The following is a 20,728-nucleotide window of genomic DNA, read 5'->3' on the forward strand; positions in this document are numbered from 1 at the left end:
TTGCCAAATACTAGCCTCAAAAAGATTAGAAGTAAAATGAATGCAAATAAACTACTTCTACTAATAATAATAATCATAATCAATTCAATAATATAAATACTATATTATTTTTATTCTAATATAGTTGTAATATAGTCAAGACAAAACATGCTTATGACATGCTCAAACATTTCTTAAATCTGTATTCAAATGTAGTTCCCTCTGTCAGCAATGTATCAACAACTACACACACATTTATATCAGTATTTCTCTGTGTTGTGGTTGACATGATGAGGACTGTTAGGAGTTAAGGGGAGAGGCTGAGCATCATGCAATGTGCAAATTGACATAAAAATGAATAAAAGGGGAAAAAATGCTCCATGTTTTTAGGCTGTAAACTTTTTGTAAGCCAACTAGACAGACAGTTTATCACTCTTCCTCCTGCACATTAGCAGATAAAAGGCATAAAATACTTGAATGAATGGTAAATAAAGAATGCTGGAAATAACTGCATCTCCTTTAGCCTATATGTGTCAGGGTTTGAGTTTTGTTGTGTCTAGTTGTGGGGTTATTTTTGCTGTTCTGTTGCCCCTGTCATGTTTTCCTCCTTGTTTCTTGTCTGGTCCTTCTCCCTGTGTTTTCCTCCCTGTCATTAGTTTCCCTGGTGTGTCTAATTGTCTGATTGTGTTCACCATTTGCCCTTGTGTTTCTCCTCTCCTGCCCGGCTTTTTCTCGTCTCGTGATTACCCCTCTCTGTATTTAGTCTTGTCTCTTCCTGTGTTCGGTGTTGGTTCATTATTTGTCGTTCATGTCTCCCTTCATGTTGGTCACAGTCACCTTTTGTTTGGATGCTACAGTACCTGTTCATGGATTCTTGTTTTTTCAGCTTTTGTAAATAAAGCTTGCCTTTTGTTTCATTTTGAAACCTGCTTCCCTCCTCAATCTGCATTTGGGTCCTATTTTTCCCCAACCCTGACAGAATGAACCAACTCCGAACACAGGAAGAGACAAGACTAAATACAGGGAGGGGTAATCACGAGACGAGAAACAGCCGGGCAGGGAAGGAGAAACACGAGTGCAACAGGTGAACACAATCAGACACACCAGGGAAACTAACGACAGGGAGGAAGACAAGACACAGGGAGAACAGAATTGCAAAATAAAACCAAGACAGACCAAACTAAAACCGTGGCATAAAACTAAGATCGTGACAGATATTAAGGATCAGTTTGCCCAATTAAAAGAATACTGTAAATACATTCTGTCAGGGATTTGACCAGGAAGATTTGGTGTTTTGTTTGACTTTCTTTGCGATATTTTTCTAAGAAGTCTTACTACCATGGGGTCCTTTAATCTGTTTATGTGTTATACCCGAGAGGATCCAAATATACCCAGCTGTGACCAAAGGCCTTTGTCAACAGTATCTGTGACAGCAAGTGTTTAGGATTAGCATGCTGTTTCAATTAGCATCAAGTATTAGATGCGTTATGTTAGGGTCTCGTACATTGCCGGGTCTTTTGGGGTTAAGGGACAACGTTTTGGACACCCTCTACTCTATCTCTGAGATAGGATAGAGGAGGCAAAAAAAGCCCCCTGATTTATGAGTATAAAACCAGGTCACAAATCATAGACTGGATTTGTTAACAATGATGGAACAATCTGATGGTAATTTGTCATTTTGACATATAAGAACACTGAGGGCAATCGACCAGAAGTAATTCACAGTCATTGGAGGGTTACAGACTGGAGGCCTTGGAGCCGATCTGCTTACTATCCTCTCTGGGAGGTGGAGCAAGTTTCCTTTCCCTGGGACATACTGTATGTTACCAAGTGATGATTGTTTGCCAGTCGTCAGTGATTGCTTAGACCCAGGGCCGAAAATAACATAACGAAGGTGGTGTCTGAGTCACTGTGGCAAAAGAATCATTCATCTGCTTCAAGTGGTTTTGAAATGAAAAGTCAGGGATGGGTATCTGTAGGATTTTCTCAATACTGATACCGGTACTGCTAATTGATTCCAGTATTTATCTTAACGGTCTATCTACTATCCATCATTTTGTGCCAAAAAGAGAAACATATATTACATGAAAGGTTTAAAAAGGATTCAACAAGACTTATTTTATGTATTCTGTTGCAAAAATAACTGTTTTACTAAACTTAACACAAAAAGTAAGGACATTTGTGTTTGGTAGATTATTTCTATGTTGTAACAATGCTTCTTGGCAATGAATATTATATACTGTTGGAAAGCCTGTAAATAATCTACCAAACACAAATGTCCTTACTTTTTGTCATGGCCATTTCTACTGATCATAATTCCATTGTTGAGGTCTACTAGAATAGATTTACATTGTGACATTTTCACACATTGGTTTCTCATACAGCATCTCTGTATAGTATGTGTATTCACTCTCTGTCCTACACGGCTTGTTGGAGCTCGTCCATCTTGTGGTAACATGTGTTTTATGTGTTAACTGCCTAATGACGTTTTGTAAAATAGAAATATTGAATCAAGGATGGCAAAGAGCGCTCACGTAGTTCAACAAACACAGTATTTTTCAAAGAACACACACTTCCTGCCCAAAGAGGAGCAGTCGAGAGTTCAAGGCACCCACTGAGATGGTTTTGAATCTCTCAGCCTGTACATCTAAAGGCGTCTGGAAGAAAATCAGTGTTTACTGAGACAGGCCTCCTCTTGTGTGGCGCTATCAGAGGAGTGTTGAGGCTGGGGAGAACTTTATCTGAGCCTGGCCCTGACATGGGAGTTAGCCAAGAGGATTTGGATGTAAGTAGCCTAGACGTAAAAGAACCAGACAACCCTCATGCCCAGTGTCCTACTCTGGATTAGCTTTTCTTTGGAGGCACTTGACTCATGGGATCATGTTCTTATGTCTGCAGAGAGTGTACCTGTTTAATCTTAGGGATTGTTCTTTTGATAGCACTTCATAGGAGGTGGCCAAAGAGACGCTCTGAGACCCATCAATGCATAATGAAAGGCAGGGCGTCATCAGGTGAGAGCCTGAGATCGATTTCTGATTGGATGTAAAAAATCTGATTCTTCGGTCTTGTACTTTTAAAAGTCATCTGATTTCATTTGTTGGAAAAAATGTTTCATGGCTCGATTAGAGTAATTGGATTTGGTTGTGTCAATATTTGTTACGTGTAAGAATGTATGTATGTTTTACAGTAAAGTAATGTAAATTGGAAAATGTCATTTCTGCCCAAAAATATATTTTTTGTATTGACATAATCCGGCTGGAAACCTGAGTTTCATTTGGATTAAACCTGGGTTTGAATATGTTATAAATTGCTCCAACCTTTTTTAAGAACTACCAGGTTAAAACATGGATTTATAAAGTAATAATTGGAAGGTTTTACAATAATTTAAAGTAAAAAACGAAATGCATTTTCAAATAGTTTTTCATGAACATTATTATTTTTCCAATTAACAATTATTTGCAAAATTGACTTTCATTAATTACTTAATGTCAACTACAATGAACTCCTTTTGGTTGTATGTGTCTGCCAGCAAGTCAAGTTGTAGTAACATCCATGTCTGTCCAAAATGCCGTCACTTCATTATTTATTACTTTTATTATAGTTCATTGTTAAGTCCAAGAGGAAGTCGGTGTTAGAAATACCCGATGGCAATCAGGAGATAAAGCATTCACAAGAATTGGATAAAGGACAGGATGAATGGACCTCGACCTTTGGCCATTTAACTTTCGTTAGACATTGTGCCAAACTTTTACAAATTTGAAGAAATACTGTCTCGCTCTCCATGACATATTGCGTTCAATAGAATAGGACAAATTGACAGTCAACCAAAAAAGGTGTAGATGATAATGATAAAATGGTAAAAATGGACTTCAGGCAGGTAGATTTTTGACCATTAAAGTATAATTCAACCCTGCAGGAGTTTTTTCAAGAATGAGTTTCCCTTTTTTGTAATCACCAACAATCTGTTCACGCCTAGTGCAGTAGAAGAAGATCCCCAGGTGGCTAATCATGAAGAATCAAGGCAATCCTCTTTGAATTGCTCTGACCCTCAAAAATCACTGTAAATGTCCGTGCTGCTAGACGAACAAAGGATCTCTGATTAAAACATTTTTGTTTGAGAATACCTTGATTATTTAATGAATGAACACTTCAGCGTTAAACACCAAGCAATAACGAGCAAAAGGAAAATGTGAAGGTGTATAACATCAATATCAAGAGAAAAAGAAGGGTTGAATGTCTTTTGTTTTTATTTTCTAAAGCACTTTGAAACGCCACGTGCTGAAAAGTGCTATATAAATAAAATTTTCTTGCCTAAAGGTTCAGTTTTAAGCGTTTATTTAGGTCTTCACTTTCTACCCACCCGTATAACAGGCATTCAAACCACCTACAATGTCTATCCCTGGTGTGCATTTGAGTTCAAAGAAACGATATAACAAAAGCAGGGTTAAGGATTAGGTAAAATGTTCTCTTGCCGAAGACTAAAGGTCACAGGTGAATGCCATCTGGGTTAGGATTTGGAAACACCTTAGCGTCAGAAGCTTATGCTGGCAGAACCACTGCCTCCTCCTCCTGGGTAATCTGTTGGAGGAGCAGTGGCCACTCTCTGTCAGAGGTCCACCATACTTGCCAACCTTGAGACCTCAGAAATCGGGAGCATTTCAAAACCACCGCGGGGGGGGTGCTCCTAGTGGATCGCCGGAGCTGTAGATTAACATTAACATGCTTATTGTAGTTGTAAGTGCAATACCTTGCGGCCTGTAGCACCGTCCTTGATGAAGCATATGTGTGGGCTGGACTTGTATTTTACAGGAAAGGAGTCAGCAGAGGCTCGAGTTGTCGATTCTTGTTCAGTTTTCTGTGACTATTTTCCTCACCCTCTCAGAGTTTCAGTTGTGCGCGCTGCTAAAGAGACGTGTTACCATGGAAACCAAACAATGGTGTAGTTGTATTAAAGTCGTGAGTAAATCTGATTTTGTCAGAAATCGGGAGAAATGCGGGGGAAATATGACCTCGGGAGAAATGCGGGGGAAATATGACCCCGGGAGGAAACCGGGAGAGGGCAATGAAATCGGGAGTTTCCCGCGAAAATCGGGAGGGTTGGCAAGTATGAGGTCCACATCGCTCCTCTGATGAGGATTCAGGGCTGGGATGTGCCAATTTCTGCTGATTCCAAAATGTTGGCAAAAATACTCTCTTCAGATTTATTTATTTAATTTTAAAGTCCGTTCCTATTACTGTATAAAGCGCTTAGAAAGTAAGGACATATACTATTCCTTTGTGCATGTGTTTGTGTAAGAATGATCGTCACCAAATGTTTTGCTAAAAAAAAAAGCACACTAACAAAAAAAGAGAAACAAGGAAATCGAAGTAAGTGTACACACATGGTACACACACACATTACGGTTGTTTGGCCCATTATGAATATTATTTAGGCATCACAACTAACCTGATTGGGATTTTGACAGGTAAAGTAATAAATAGTATTCTACCTACCCCCAAATGCCTTGTACTCAGTCATTACATTTTGCTCCTATGTTACTGTCCACCAAATGTTGGCGGAAATAATCAATATATGTTCCGATTGTTTTATTTAATCTGAAGGTCTGTTCCCATTTTAAAGAGCTTAGAAAGTGAGGACACATACTGTATACTATTCCTCAGTGTTTGTGTCCTAGTAAAAGTAAGTCTGGAAAATAACCTGTGTCAATGATTGCCAATTTCTGCTGATTCTAACTTTGGTTTTCACAAGACAGTAATACCAATGATGCTGTGGGTGGGTTTAAACAAAAGGTGCTATCTTTCTCAGTTATTTATAAGATTTAGATGTAAATACCTGGAATTAAAAGCTGAAATACTGACCTTTTGATGTCTAACCTAATTTTTTTCAGTGTAAAGCAACAATAAAGCAATTGGCCTCGCTGTTCCAATAGTTTTGGAGGGGACTGTACTATTCCTTTGTGTATGTGTATTAGTGAATGTATGTCTGAAAATCACCTGTGTCAATGATGCCGGGGTTGGAGTGAAACCAGGTTGGTAGAACCAGTCCGCTGAAGGTGGAGAAGCCGAGGATGAGGAGGTTACGAGACGAGTTGAGGTCCACGTACTGGAGAGGAAGAGGCACAGAGAGAGAGAGTCTTTATTTGGTTTTTCTAGGCTTGCTGGCGGCCATCTCTGTTTTGTAACTTCCCTAAAATGTGATTAGAAATAATTAGAAACCTCGATAAAGGAATGAATTCTATTTCGGTCCACGACTGACTTATTTGGTCTCATGATAGGAGAACTGAGGCCATCCTTGATCAACCCTGTCTAATAAAGTGCTCCTTATTATCTAAAATATAAAGAAGCAACCTTTATTCAGTTCTAATACACGGATTAACCAGTTCTGGCTATTTCACATATTTCACAACGTAATTTTACGAATAAAGAGCATCACAAATACCTGATTACTGCACTGCTCTATTGAAAACCACTATTTTGTGTATATACATAATACTGTACCTCCCATAGGTTTTAATACCTATCATGAAGACTCCATGGAGCTTCAATTCAAAGCAAACTAAATAATCATAGGAGCATAACATCGTATCCTGTTGCTGGGAAAGATCACATAATGGTAAAAGAATACACTGCCTGGGTGGGACGTTGGCTCTCTAGACGTATGGTTCAGTATTACAATCTTACAAAATACATACAGAATATTTCTGTATTTGGATTTTCGCATCCTGGCATAGCATATTCCCTCGATTCCTCTTTGCCTGGAATATAAAGAACCCCCCACTGAAATACTAGTTTTTACTAGTGGTCTGAAAAGGAGCAGTTTGAGACATTTCAACATAAAAGGCCAACAGTTACATTCTGTAGCCAGAAAGTTCATAAAAAGGGCTGACATAGTGGGTCCGATTTTCATCGAATGTTTCTGTTAGACTTCTGCTCCAAATGACTTCTCAGTGTGTGAGCTTGGAAAGCATGGGAGGGCTGACGCTGTGGTATTTATTTAGTAATATATAAAGTCAATAAAATGTTCTGTCGAAGGTCAATATATCCCTTTTTTATTTATCTGTATGAGAAAAGTAGGAAATCCTGTAAACGTTTTTTGCCAGGAAAATGTCCTCAATTTTAATGCCTCTTTAAATTGTCGACCAAAACCGGATTTGACCGTTTACGCAATATAGCGAAGACCTCGACTGAGCCATCACGATGCTAAAAAGTTTGTTTTTGTTCTTCTTGAATACTGTACCACTGTTGCCTCCCAGCAGCCATTGCAAAGCTACGGACCAATCACAACGCTGCTGCCGGGGTTTAGATAATAAATTAATTTTGGGATCATATAACTCTTGTTTTACACAAACTAAAGTGGCTCCCTTCACCGCTTTGAAAGGTTTAAAGTCTTTCTCTTATTTTTAAGGTACTTAATGGCTTTTTCCTCTTTTTATATCACAGGTTCCCTATTGTTTTATGAACCTTGAGGAACCCCAAGATATTTCACAGCTGCTCTTTTAACAGTTCCCTAATTTAAAACAAAAATCATTGGGGTTGCTAATCACAGTAGACCTGTAACGCCCCCGAAAAATATGGCACACACAGATTTTGATTGAAGACTTGCCGACTAAGTGGACAGATTTTGACACACTTTAATACGTATCCTTTTAAGATATCTCTAACTACCAGCCGTAAAAAAATTCATTTTTTAAGATTAAAGATAAAATAAAATGTACTTTATTAATCCCAATTTTGGAAATGTTTTCGTTGCAGCAGCATAAAACAAAACAAGGCATTGCACATAATAACAAATTAAAAGATGAGAAATAAACAATTCTAAAATATGAATATCTCAAAATAGAATTAGGAAAATAAACCAGTATTAGAGAGTAAAAAAAAACATATATATATATACAGATGACCGGGAAGATAACAAATCTATAAATTGTCTCACAAATAAAAACACCAGAAAACCTATTTTATTATTATTATTATTTTTGGTGGGGTTTTTTGTTTTTTGCTGAACTGTAAAGTGATTTGAGTCCACATTCATTTATCTATCCATTTCATGAAGTAATACCCAAAGTAAATCCCTTCTTCTTCTGATGTTAACAATGTAAAATATATATTTTGGTTGTTTTAACGGGCAACAGTGCACCAGCACTCCTGATTTAAAAACAGTGCTATTTAAGGCTAGAAAACAGGATCACAGCTGACCTGAGCTCACTGTTGATTGGACAGTTTCCTAACTACACGACCAACAAAAAGTGTATGACCCGACCTTTGGTCTCAATTTTGAATAGTGAATAGTCTTATTTTTTTTCACTGTCTTTAATATAATATTTTGCTGTTTTAAAGGAGATTTGATTTGTTCATTTGCAAACTTGTAATGTTCCTTTATGTATGTTCTAAATCACTTTAAGCTACCACATTTTTTTTTTTTTTGTTGATCCATATAGAAATCTTTTTCAACGGGCCAGAGTGGCACACCTAGAAGCAGCTGGACTCAGTATTCAGTTCATGGGCCTCTTAGAAGGGTGGATGAGTATTGTGTCTCAGAGTCTTCATTTCCCAAGGAAGGCTGGCGTCTGAGGGATGTTTTGGATAAAGTGTCCACCAAAAAACATTTGATACTGTATGTTACAATATTGAAATTTGTTTACCTGGAGGTTGGATATCCCCACTGCTGCGATCATTCCAAACATAACGAGGAACATTCCTCCAATGACTGGGTCTGGTATGGTGATAAAAACTGCTCCAAATTTTCCAAAGATCCCCAGGACGATCATCAGAAGTCCGGTTGTCTGGAGGACCAGTCTGCTGCCAACCTGGCAAAAAACAAGCACATTGACTGGTTATCTTATGTATCAACACATTCTCACTCCCAACTCGGCCTATGTTGACATTATGTCAGGGTCCCTGTCGTCACTTTCCAACGCAAGGGGGGGGGCTTTAGCGTCGAGTTTCAACTATCAGGGTGTCCCATTGACTTGCATAGAGCTCCCTGAACATTGGTAATAGACGAGTTGGGATCACGGAGAAATGCTCTCTGCAGATCCATTCTCCCAGCGTTTATCAACCTTTTTCTTACTCAATATCAAGCCACACTTATTGTTTTACTTCTTTATTTTAATTGAATAATGTCAGACTTTTGTTCAAAGTTAATCAAACTAATAAATAAACACAAGGATAATTGTGTCTTATTGTTGAATAAATAACAGTGTGTGGTTTAGAAAATAATACAAAATTAGAAGGAAAGAACGATGAAACAATACAGATGTCAGTATTCTGAGCTCTCTCCCCCTAACTGACGGCAACAAAAGTCCTACATTATTAAATTAAAATAAAGAAGTAAAAACAATAAGCGTGGCTTGATATTGAGTTAGAAACATTTTGATAAACGCTGTGAGAATGGATCTGCGGAGAGCATTTCTCCGCGATCCCAACTCGTCTATTACCAACGTTCAGGGAGCTCTATGCAAGTCAATGGGACTCCCTGATAGTTGAAACTCAACGCTAAAGCCCCCCCCCCCTTGCGTTGGAAAGTGACGACAGGGACCCTGACATAACGTCAACATAGGCCGAGTTGGGAGTGAGAATGTGTTGCATGTATACATGCCAGCCATATTCTTACCAGGGCTGTGCAATGAAAAAATAACTTTTGAAAAGCATACACATGTCTTAAAAAAGGACACAATCAATCAAATCAAGAAATGTTTTGAGTTGGGCGTAGATCTGCGACCAGAGGAAACAGCGTCAGAAAAAGAATGCTCAGGTCAAGCCATAAAACATTGAGCTGTGGTGAACGCTTTTATCTGTGCTGTGCTGCTCAAACACCTGCTGTTCTTTTAGAGAAGCTCGGGTACATCAAACTGACACACCATAGCTCAGAGCTATATACTTTTTACATACCATTCTAGTGAAATACTCCATGAAAATGAAACGTAATACATGTCAAGTCTCTTGATGTCAGTGTTTGCCAAGAGAATATTGCATTCAGCCATCTTTATAGATTGTGTGTGAGGCTTTTAATCCCAACATAGTTCTTCCATAGTTAGTTAATATTATACATTTTTTGGTTTGGGCAATTTTCAATGTAAACGATGACGATGTTTTTTTAATCAATAATATATATTGGCGGTTTTGCAAAAGAAAATAGAGGAATAGGACAACCAGAACAAGGCCACATGCCGAGAAAAGCAGAAAGCCTTACTTATCTTAAAGTTGATGGAGTATCTCCTCAGTTATATGACCACCATTTAAGTGTAGGTCTGGTCCGCAGCTCAGTCAGCGAGACTCAAACAACCCTAGCCCTCAATAAATAAATCTTCAACATTATGGGCTTACCTATAACACCACAATCAAAAGGTCAAACCTTTCTCCCAGGGGGAGCGTCCGGTCCCTTTCCACACCCACACTGAGCTTTAAAACTGGACATGGCAGCTTTGGGGTAATAAGCAAGAGTAAACTAGATTTTGAAAGAATCCTATCAAAGAAATTCCAGCGCCCTTAAAGGTCACCTATTATGCAAAATCCACTTCCTTCTTTTATACATAAACATGTGTCCCCTCTGTGTAAAGAGATTCTGAAAGTTTCAGGAACAAAGACTCTCTTTTTCTCCTGATGCATTTCTATAAAAACCTGTCTGAAAATGAGCTGATCAGATTTTGGCCACTTTATGATGTCATAACGATGTTTTGGCTTGTGTAACCATTAGCCCCCTCCCCCACCCCACCTTATCACCTGAATCTCCTCCTAGAGCACCATTGAGTTCTTTGTAACCAAATCTCTCTCAGAGGGGCGTGGGGAGGGGCTCCTTATTTTCATCTAAAGTAACAGACAGAGAATCAGCACTTTGGAAACAGGGCTGAAACAGAGGGGATTATGGGTAATGCTGCAATGATCTGTTTGGTGTTTCAGCCAATCAGAGACAGGCTCTGGATATATCTGAGAGCTATAATATATTGATGAAAAACAGGATAAAAGGGGACCTTTAAATCAGCTCTGAATTGAGAGGTAATGGTCTGTCATTGGATTTGGTGGCTGATGGTTATGTTTGTGTTGTATTGCTTTTATTGGACGGTGCAGCCAAACATTCTGACAAGCTATAACGAGCTCCATAATGATGCAGCTGATAGGATATTGTTCTCAATCCAGCAATGTGACAGCAAAACGTTAGAAGGGTTATTTTGGATCCTTTTAAGTGGGGTTTCTTTTCTTTAAAAAGCATTACTCAGCAATGAACACAAACGAGTACCATTGTGTCGTGCAAGCATCATCTCATAAACCCGTCACATCATAATCAAAGCACAGAACAAAAAGCAGATGGGGGAGGTATAAAAAAAAAAAATAGTAGTGGATTTACTTTCCTTACTAGAAAGGGAAGAAATTGGCCATGAATGAATGAATGAGCCCACTATATCCGCCAGGAGCGTTTCCCTGCCCGGCAGATCATTGTGCCAGTGGGTGGATTCTGTTACAGGGAGGGTTTCTATGAGAATAAGCGTAAGGAAGTGGATGTGTCTGTGGTGTCAGGGTTTGTTGTTGGCTGGGGCGATGACCTTGGCCCTGTTTGGACTCAGGGAGATCCACGTGGCCTTTTTTTTGGCTACTGAGCAAGGGAGGGAAACTGAGAGTAGAGGAGGGGGAGACGGAGGGTTGTAATGAGGTAGCTTCTCCTGTCAACAGCTGGAGCCAAGGTCATAAAGTGTGTGTCAGTGTGTGTGTGTGTACATAAGAGACGAGGCTGTTGGAATCCCAACACCCCTCGAGCGAAACAAAAATAAACACAATTAGAAAGCTGCTATAGGGTAGCAGAATAAGTCCTAAAACGCCAACATTTGTCAAAATGTTGACACTTCTGGGTCCTCGCTCTCAAAGTCAAAAATGTTTAAATGTGTTTTGTTTAAACAACTGAAAGAAGATTCAAGATTAAAGGCTTTTATTGTCATTCGTACATAGCTACAGTGCAGATATGTACGAATGAAAATCTTAGGTCACAGGCTCCTCCAACAGTGCAACACAATAAAACTGATCAAATAGTGCACGTAAATACAAATAAAATAGGATAGGATAGAAATAGTCTGTGGTCTGTGGCTAACGCGAGCTTAAGACGTTTTCACATTTTCATTACACATGGTAGCCACCTAACATTTTTAACACTAATGTTGGAGATTTATGAGAGAACTTCTGAATATTAAAATCGTTTAAGCTTTGGGTGAAAGTGTTTCTGGTTTCAGACAAAACCCTCATCACTTGCTGCACATGTTATACTGGCATAAATCAAATTTACATTTGACGTATTTTATGTTCTACGACATAAAATACGTCAGGAAATACCCCACTGTTGATGTCGTCACGCCAGACGTTAGCTGACTTTAGCTTAGCGGTGGTGACATGAAGTAATTTGAGCGTGATGTAGTTTCTTTATAGTGTAACGTTAGCTTTTTACTTCTGGTGATTGCAATTCAGCTTCCAAACACATTGAAGAATCTTAAATATCCTGATTTTAAGCCTCGAGTCAAGCTCCACCAATACTAGGGGTGTAACGGTTAACAAACATTTTGGTTCGGTACGTACCTCGGTTTTTAGGTCACTAACCCTACTCATCTCATTGTACCTGTATAATGATGACAATAAAGGATTATATTCTATTCATAAACGTTTGTTTGCCTCAAACTTATTTCCTGCAACATTTCGAAATCCAGTGGATGAAAATCCCATTGGCTTCAAGCTGGATGCTAACTTCAGGTGGGCTTAAAAAAAATACTACACCACAGCACCACTTTGAAGTGTTCCTCTGCGGGAAATCAGAAAAAAAAATCAAACCAGGGCTGTCTGGTTAGCGCAATGTCATGCCATCTGTCTAATTATCATCTGGCCGGGGACAACAGCTGGAAATTAGCAATGTTGGCTAAAGATGTTAGTGTTTTTTGTGACAGTTGATCAATGGGGACTGTCCACGACACTATAAACAAATGAACTAAAATCTCACCGCTGGCAGCCCGTGTTTCCCCATCAACGTCTGAAAGTACGCCCCACAATGAGGGTCTTTTGAAGTAGCAACACCTCCTGGCCCGCTGACCTCAGAAAGCAGACACAAAGCTTTCATTGCTTCCCACGGTTATTAATCTGTGTGTGTGTTTTTTTCTTCCTCCCACAAAAAACCTCTTTTCCTTGGTTAAGGGAGACAACCACCGGGTGCTATTTATAGCCAGCGAGACGGAGAGAGGGCAGTCTGCCGAAAATGTAACAGGTCCCAGCTGCACTGCTGTTTGAACCCGGGCCAGAAGTCGCTCTTCCTGGGCTTTAATAAAGCAGCAGGCTTTGGCACTGAATGAATGACAGTGAGAGGAGACTAGGAGGGTGTAAAAAAGGGGGGAGGGTGGTGTGTGAAAATATATGCGTGTGTGTGGGGAGATCAACAGGCTGCAGGGCGGTCACTATCCAAGATAGATTGTTCTTATTCCATTGCAATGTAAATACTGTTACATTTTTCAACCTGTGTTTTGAATTCTTGTTTTTATGCACCACGACACCAAGTCAAATTCCATGTATGTGTAAACCTACCTGGTAATAAACCTAATTCTGATAATAATAATAATAATAATAATAATAATAATAAATAATAATAATGATTGAAAACGTATATACTAATATCAAGAGGATGAACTCTGATTGCCTTTGTCATAAAGTGTATGTTCTACTTGCACTGAAACAACTGAAGCATTGACTTTAAAATTTCACTTAACTGCAGTGTTTCCCCTATATGTTTTCAGCAGCGGCGCAGCTGAATTATAAGTGCTGCCCCCTAGCGCTCGCGGCAACTTCGAGCCACCGATACGGGGGAAAGCTGTCATTTTCAGAGCTGAAGGAAAACTGCCTGACAAGACAGACAACAGCAAGTTGAAGCAGACATAACTTTATTTGGACACAATCACCTCAAGAAGAAGGTCATAACGCCATAAAATGTCTGCTTCAACTTGCTGTTGTCTGTCTTGTCAGGCAGTTTTCCTTCANCATTTTCAAATGTTTAAATGAATCAAAGTGGGTCGTCACCGTCGATTTTGACTTACGGCCCGTCTACACTACAGGCATCGAAAAATGCTTTCAACGCTTCGGCCATTCACTTGAATGGGGTGACGTAGAAGATTTTTAATCTTCGCCGAACTGCATTGTGGGGAGCATGGCATGGCTTTGCAAGCATCACGAGCATCTATCGGAAGTTGAACAATGTTCAACTTTTGAGGCTTGATGCTTGGCATCAGCCAATCAAATCCCGTTTATGCAAATCCCGCCAGTGCAAGCGCTAGCCAATCAAACCGCGTGCAAGCTGGGAGAGACAGACCGCAGTTCATTTCCTCATATGCCAAACGAGATATTACGGCCCGTCTACACTACAGGCATCAAAAAAATCTTGAAGCTGGGCGTGTCTGAAGCTTGGCGATTTTTTGCGAGCAACGCGACCAACAACCAATCACATGAATCTCCCGCCCCCGACATACAAAGCAATAGCAATGTTAAAACGAAGTAAACTGGATATAAACTCTCCAAACAGGCGAAAAACCTAACAGTTTCACCCACTGTCTCTGCCACCTCCCTCCATGCCTGGTTCCTCTAGTTTGTATCCCGGTAAATAGTTCTGGTCGTAAAGAACCGGGTGTTACAGATATTTTTCGCAGAGCTTTTTTTTAATAGTTGCAACCCTCTTGGTTTCAACTGTTTGGGGTTAGGGTTATTTGGGGTAAAATGTCAAAATGTCCTAACTGTCTACAGTTGTTTCACCCGGCTTAGTACTGGGGTTTCTGCAGTTTATTCAACTTGTTTGCCAGCCTCTCCCTAATGTAATCTTTCACAAAACATCCAAACTGAATGCAAACAGAGGACGTTCTGCGGTTTAGAAGAAGGTTGCACAACTAATGACCCGTAAAGTTAAAGTATCAGTGTTTGCTTATAAGTGATCTCCAGCTAATATATTGTACAACATGGAATAATGACTATTTCTTATTCAATGATCGTTTTTCACAACCACAATTGGTAAAGAAGCAATGTGGAGACCATGTGGAGCATGTGTTCCTTAGTTTCTTGGAACATTTGCTGCCATAATAAAACTCTACAACGTTTGGACTGATTTTCAAACCTGATCATTTAACGGTTCATGGTTTTCTATTATAACGGTCATGCAAATAGTTTATATTTCACTAGAATCTTCTTTGTTCTGTCAAATATTAAATGCATGTGTCCTTCAAAAGCAATCAATATATTTAGGGTGTTCATTTTGGGGTCAGTTTCCATATTCATAAATGTAAATGGGAACAATGTAAGACTTTATGATTATTTCCATGTGGCAAAACATTCGAATATACACACACAGACACATTTGGCTCAACATGTTGCTGTTAAAAATCTCTGTACATAATGTTTTTGGCAGGACATTATATTACGTAAGCATACAATAGTATAACGGATCATTTCAAAAGCAACAACTGAATAAAACACAACGCAAACCAATAGTATTTTCAATGCAGGCATTAATAACTGAGGTGCCTGTTCAATTATTATCAAAATTACCATCTAATGATATGTATGCAAATGATGCTCAGTGGTATTTTATGACGTTTTTTATGAATATGAACCCTGTTTTTTTATGAATTGGTGTCTTGGCACAAATAATGCGCGAGCATATTCTCTACATGCCTTTAAAAAGTTCTGTATTCATGCCACTAATGGGATACATCTGCATGGTATCTAAAAGAGTGGATGCCAGTAATGTAGGATGGAGTAAGACATGAGATTGAATAAACCTTAGTCTTCCTGATTGAACTTCGATGAGTTTAATTTAAATCAGATGTGTACATACAGTCGTTGTAAGAAAAAGATAACCCCTATTAGTTCAAAAAAAGCTGCTTCCCACATCCACTTTTTGAGCAGCTTGTTTATATGTAAGTATTTGTGTAAGGATGTTGTAACTATACAGAGCTTTAGCAATACTTTAAGTAATTGTGGTCATGCTAATAAAGATATTCAATTGAATTGTATCAGGAACTCTAAAGTCCACAAGACTTCAAAGGTCAGGCAGTTCAATTGAATAATGTAAGGAAATACAATCTTAGAATGATATTTGGATCAAAATGTTTGTGTACCAGATTGAGTTGAGTCGACATGGCGTCTTGTTGACCTTTGATCTCGACCTCTGGTCTTCTTGTCTATAAATCCTCAATGGGTTTATTAAGATTGTTTTATCTTTCTACATAATGTTTCTTGACCTTTAAGATCATCTGGTAGCATTCTGCTAGACAATCCTTTAAAACCAGGTAGAGAACATTCAGTTGATATGTCACCCAGACAAAACCTCAAAACATATTTACATCATAGACTCTATGCATTACGTTAATGCACACAATGTGCCAACCCAGTCTCATGGCATTTCGTGTTCACCAACACGATTTTTAATCTATTGATTCGTGTTCACCAACACGATTTTAAAAGCAATGTATTTCTATTAGTAGTCTCACGGCATTACGTGTTATAGGAAGACCGGAAGCTGTCTGGTTCATAAAAACATGTTCTTACTCTAATATCAAGCCACAATTATTGCTTTTATTTTAAATCGTATAATTGGATGTTTTAGCCGCAATGCATGTTGGGATTTGGTGTTTGTATGATATGAAATCGGAAAAACATTTTAATAGAATAAAATAATACTTAATTCCGAGTGTTCTTGCTTTTCTCTTTGAAAGTCATCACATAACGGCATTGTAATACACGGTTCGGCTGCATTACATATTACAGATCTGCCGTAGTTCTCTATTTATAGAGCCCTGATGAGAAGACCTTGGAAGAAATGCCGCCGAAACTGAATACTTGACGTGGATCATAAATATATCAACAATTAAACAACATCTTCAATTTCTCTTCACACAATACGTCTCCCTGCAGTATCAACACTAATTTGGCTGACTTTTTACATTTGATCTAATTCGTAGATAGGTTATATTTACACCATAACGGTGCACAGCTGATATAAAAGGACTTGTAGTTTTTAAAGATATTACNTTTTTTGATGCCTGTAGTGTAGACGGGCCGTTAGGCAGGGGTGTCCAAACTTTTTTCAGCGAGGGCCACATACAGAAAAATATATGAAGGGCTGGACCTCTCACTAGAGGTACATTGCCTCCTAAGTTAAGGTGTAAGTTAGCAAAATGTAGGTAAATTAGGCTTGATACATGAATATGCTTTAAGAAAAAAACGTATCACAGCTCTATGCGTTTAATTTAACTTCTTGGCAACTCATCCCTTAAAACAGAAGCCTCAGATTGTTTATGATAAGATGACATATTAAGGGTGTATTTCAAGCTTGTTATGCAACAAAATGTATTTTAAAAGTGGGCTTATTAACACATGAATACTATTGTGTAATATATTTGTACATATATATTTAAGAAGCACAATATAAGAAAAGCAAAAGTTTCATTTGAGGGCCATATTTCATTATACTTTTTTTATTTGTTCAGGGCCGATTCAAAATGGCCCGCGGGCCGCATTTGGCCCCCAGGCCGTAGTTTGGACACCGCTGCTCTAAGGTTTCAATGTGACCTGGTTTAAACNTATTCTTTTTCGCCACTTTCCGCATATTTCGCAACTTCCCGCAATTTCACCGCATAAAAACCCTGCATGTTTAATCGCATAATCAAGGATACTAGCCCTCATAATNTGCATCAGCCAAACAGCTCGCTGCACCCGCACTGCGAGGGGGACCCAAGTTCCCGTCAGCAAAAACACGTGGGTTTGCTATCCTGGCTCCAAAATGGTGGAATGAGCTCCCCATTGAAATCAGGACAGCAGATAGCTTACACATCTTCCGACGCAAACTGAAAACTCATCTCTTTAGACTCCACTTCGAGCGATAAAATTACTAACAAAGCACTTATATACTAATAAAGGGCTGGCTTTTTAAATGCCAGTTGAGTAGCACTTGAAATGTTTGGCTCTATGAAACCTGATGTACTTATATGATTCTGTTTTCTTAAAGGTTGTATCTTCCTGGTCGAATGCACTTATTGTAAGTCGCTTTGGATAAAAGCGTCAGCTAAATGCAATGTAATGTAATGTAAAAAAGACAGTGATGTTCAACCAATGTAGAAAAACATAACCATTTATATAAGCAACTTCTTCTGGCCTGTTGAGGCAGGATTCACGGCACGTTTTGAAGAATAAAAACCCTTGAAGCTATTGAGTAAAATATTAAACTCACCTACTGTACATGCCTAGCATCTGATAACCTGCCAATCATCTGATTTCTCCTAAACACCTGAGCTCTGTTAAGTGCCTCGATAAACATTCACTTGTTTGTTATCTTGCAATTGACTTATTTATCTAAATAGTTATCACCGTAATAAACCGTATTTAATTTCGTCTTAATACACAATATGTAATTTTACATTCTGTTCTTGTCATATTCTATTTACATGTATATAGCACTATTTCTTATTTATTTGGAGGAGCTGGGGTCATAACATTTTCATTGCCTTTTCTACACTGTAGCTGATGTGCAAATGACATTGAAACCTTTGAATCTTGATTTCAATCCCAAGTCAATGACAAGCCAAAGACATGGTTTTGTTACTGTACTGCTTCGAGATCAATCTCAGCATGGATGTGCCTTTGTGCATTGTACCGCTGCGCACTTCTGAAAGCATTTGTAAAGGGATTATGCAGGAGTAAAGAGTCCTGCAGAAGAATGTTGATCTTTGATGAAAGTCAAACAGTAACTTAAGGCAGGGCGTTCAAAATAACAGTGCCAGAGGCTGGCGACCCCTGTCAACGGGGGGGGGGTCTATGCACACGTAATTGTTTTATTTGTATTCCCCACTTTGGGAACCCCTGGCTTAAGGGCAGAATAACATGCCAGAGAAATGTGTTTATATTGTTTCTGCACTTTTGCCATTCTGATACCTCCATTTATAGTTGTATAGAGGATAAATCATTGTGTAACAATTAGGTATAATATTTAAACTACAGATGAAACATTCAGAGTAAGACATGCATTACACAACCACTTAAACATGAATGGGACCTTTCAAGAAACTGTTGGGTGTTGGCTTACCTCATACATTCTCTTTTTCTATGTACGTTAACCCCTGGCTCAAAGTGCCACCTTTTATTTTTGTATGCCTTGATTTGATGGACAACACACAGTGATGAATAGCTTTGAATGACAGAACTTTGTTTACTGTAAGTTCAAGACCTTTAGGGTTTTTTTGTTTGCGTTTTAGGCGTTCACAAGATGTGAGTCATTCTGTCAAAATGTGTGGGGCTTAATTCATAAATCATTCAAACCCTGAAGCCAAACAGAGTCCTACAGCCTTTCGTTGTCTGGATGGGCTCCTACATTAAGTTTTGTATATTTTTCAATCTTTTAAAACCACTTCTTCACAATAATCATTCACACCAAGCTGATACAAAGCATGGCCTATACCAACGTTATGCTTACTATTCATGTAACACCTGTTTTGTTCACCTCTTGATGAACTGAAAGTAAAATGTTCTGCCTATTGATAAAAACAAGTTATACTGCATTCATTTCCAGTAAACATATTTATACTCTATTGTCAGTGTAAATCAACCAATCAAATACAAGCAGCATACAGTTATGATAGAAAGCGACCAGAAGCTTTCGTGCATGACTTAAACCTATTGTTATATAATGATGCTTTAAAAACACATTTTTTGTGTTGACCTATAGCCGCAAGCAATGTTGAACTGTAGTTACAGGATAATTATATTTAAAGACTTTGACTGGGGTTGCGTTTACTCAAGTCAATTCCAAGCCCAGAAAATACACAATCCTCTCATTTCGTCATACCTTTTTCTCGTCACATATGACCTCAACTTAACAAACATGTTCAGATACCAATGGTGTACAAGATAAAAGCAGCAATGTTTGGAACTCACAGAGAAGAGCTTAAAGAGGGGATACTGGAAAACCTTCCACTTCTTATCCTTGTAAGCGATCATCGGAACGTCGACTTTGCTGAGGTACTGCGAGAACAGTAGGATCAGACAGACCGTGCTGTGGGAAAACAGAAGACAGGATAAAATGTCTCACTCACAGTGGTTTCCCCCGATGACCTGGCCCTTGCTCTAGGCCAGGGGTTGGCAACCCGTGGCCCACGGGCCGCATGCGGCCCTTTAAGCCCCCCCCTCTGGCTCCCTTGAGCTTAGACAAAAATAAGAAGGAAATAAAATAAAAGTATTTGTAGGACTATTTATATTTTTATTGCACGGTTGAAAATGTTTCGTATCTTGTATTTTGAGGTGATACTGTGACACATAAATAAAAAACAAAACGGTTTTAATTAGGTCAACTAAAATATGCGTCACATCCTGCTACGGTCCCGCGCGAGCGCCTTTTCCTCCGGGTGAATAACTTGACCCGCGGCTCGATGAGCGAACTATGGATAAATCAAAGAAAAGTACTGGAGGAACACAGGATTTAATTCTGTGTGGACAGAGTTATATGCTTTCACAGCAAACGATGCTGGTTTACCGGTATGTTTGATATGTAGAGAGAAGTTGTCAACGGTGCTGCAGCCTTTACGTATCGAGGAACAACAAGGGAGAGGAAGACAGCTGACGATCTTCAGTCATAATTCAATGGGGTATGTAATTTATTTCAGAAAACACTTTTTGTTATATTCCATGGAATGCTCTTAACGTCCCGATAGCAATGAATATATTAAATGCTTTGACAATAAATACATACAAAAAT

At 38.8% G+C, this 20,728-nt stretch overlaps 1 protein-coding gene across 1 annotated transcript; it reads right to left on the reverse strand.

Annotated features, from left to right (window-relative positions):
- Window positions 1-5,947: 5,947 nt before the first annotated feature.
- On the reverse strand, window positions 5,948-20,140 carry LOC104958637 (solute carrier family 23 member 1-like). The gene is made up of 4 exons (XM_010786393.1): window positions 20,070-20,140; window positions 19,912-20,029; window positions 8,622-8,786; window positions 5,948-6,082 (listed from the first exon to the last, which is right to left on the reverse strand). Exons 1-4 carry the CDS (start codon window positions 20,138-20,140, stop codon window positions 5,948-5,950), a joined length of 489 nt encoding a protein of 162 aa, XP_010784695.1.
- Between the last annotated feature and the right edge of the window lie 588 nt (window positions 20,141-20,728).

Source organism: Notothenia coriiceps, unplaced genomic scaffold (genome assembly GCF_000735185.1).
Source record: "Notothenia coriiceps isolate Sejong01 unplaced genomic scaffold, NC01 NC01_scaffold00029156, whole genome shotgun sequence".
Taxonomy (NCBI): Eukaryota; Metazoa; Chordata; class Actinopteri; order Perciformes; family Nototheniidae; genus Notothenia; species Notothenia coriiceps.

Coding starts and splice junctions, on each gene's coding strand:
- LOC104958637 (XM_010786393.1), bottom strand. CDS start 20,140: ATGCGGCCCGTGGGCCACGGGTTGCCAACCCCTGGCCTAGAGCAAGGG. Junction 20,030..20,069: donor GGTCATCGGGGGAAACCACT/GTGAGTGAGACA, acceptor GTTTTCCCACAG/CACGGTCTGTCTGATCCTAC. Junction 8,787..19,911: donor CCCTCTTTAAGCTCTTCTCT/GTGAGTTCCAAA, acceptor GTTTTTTGCCAG/GTTGGCAGCAGACTGGTCCT.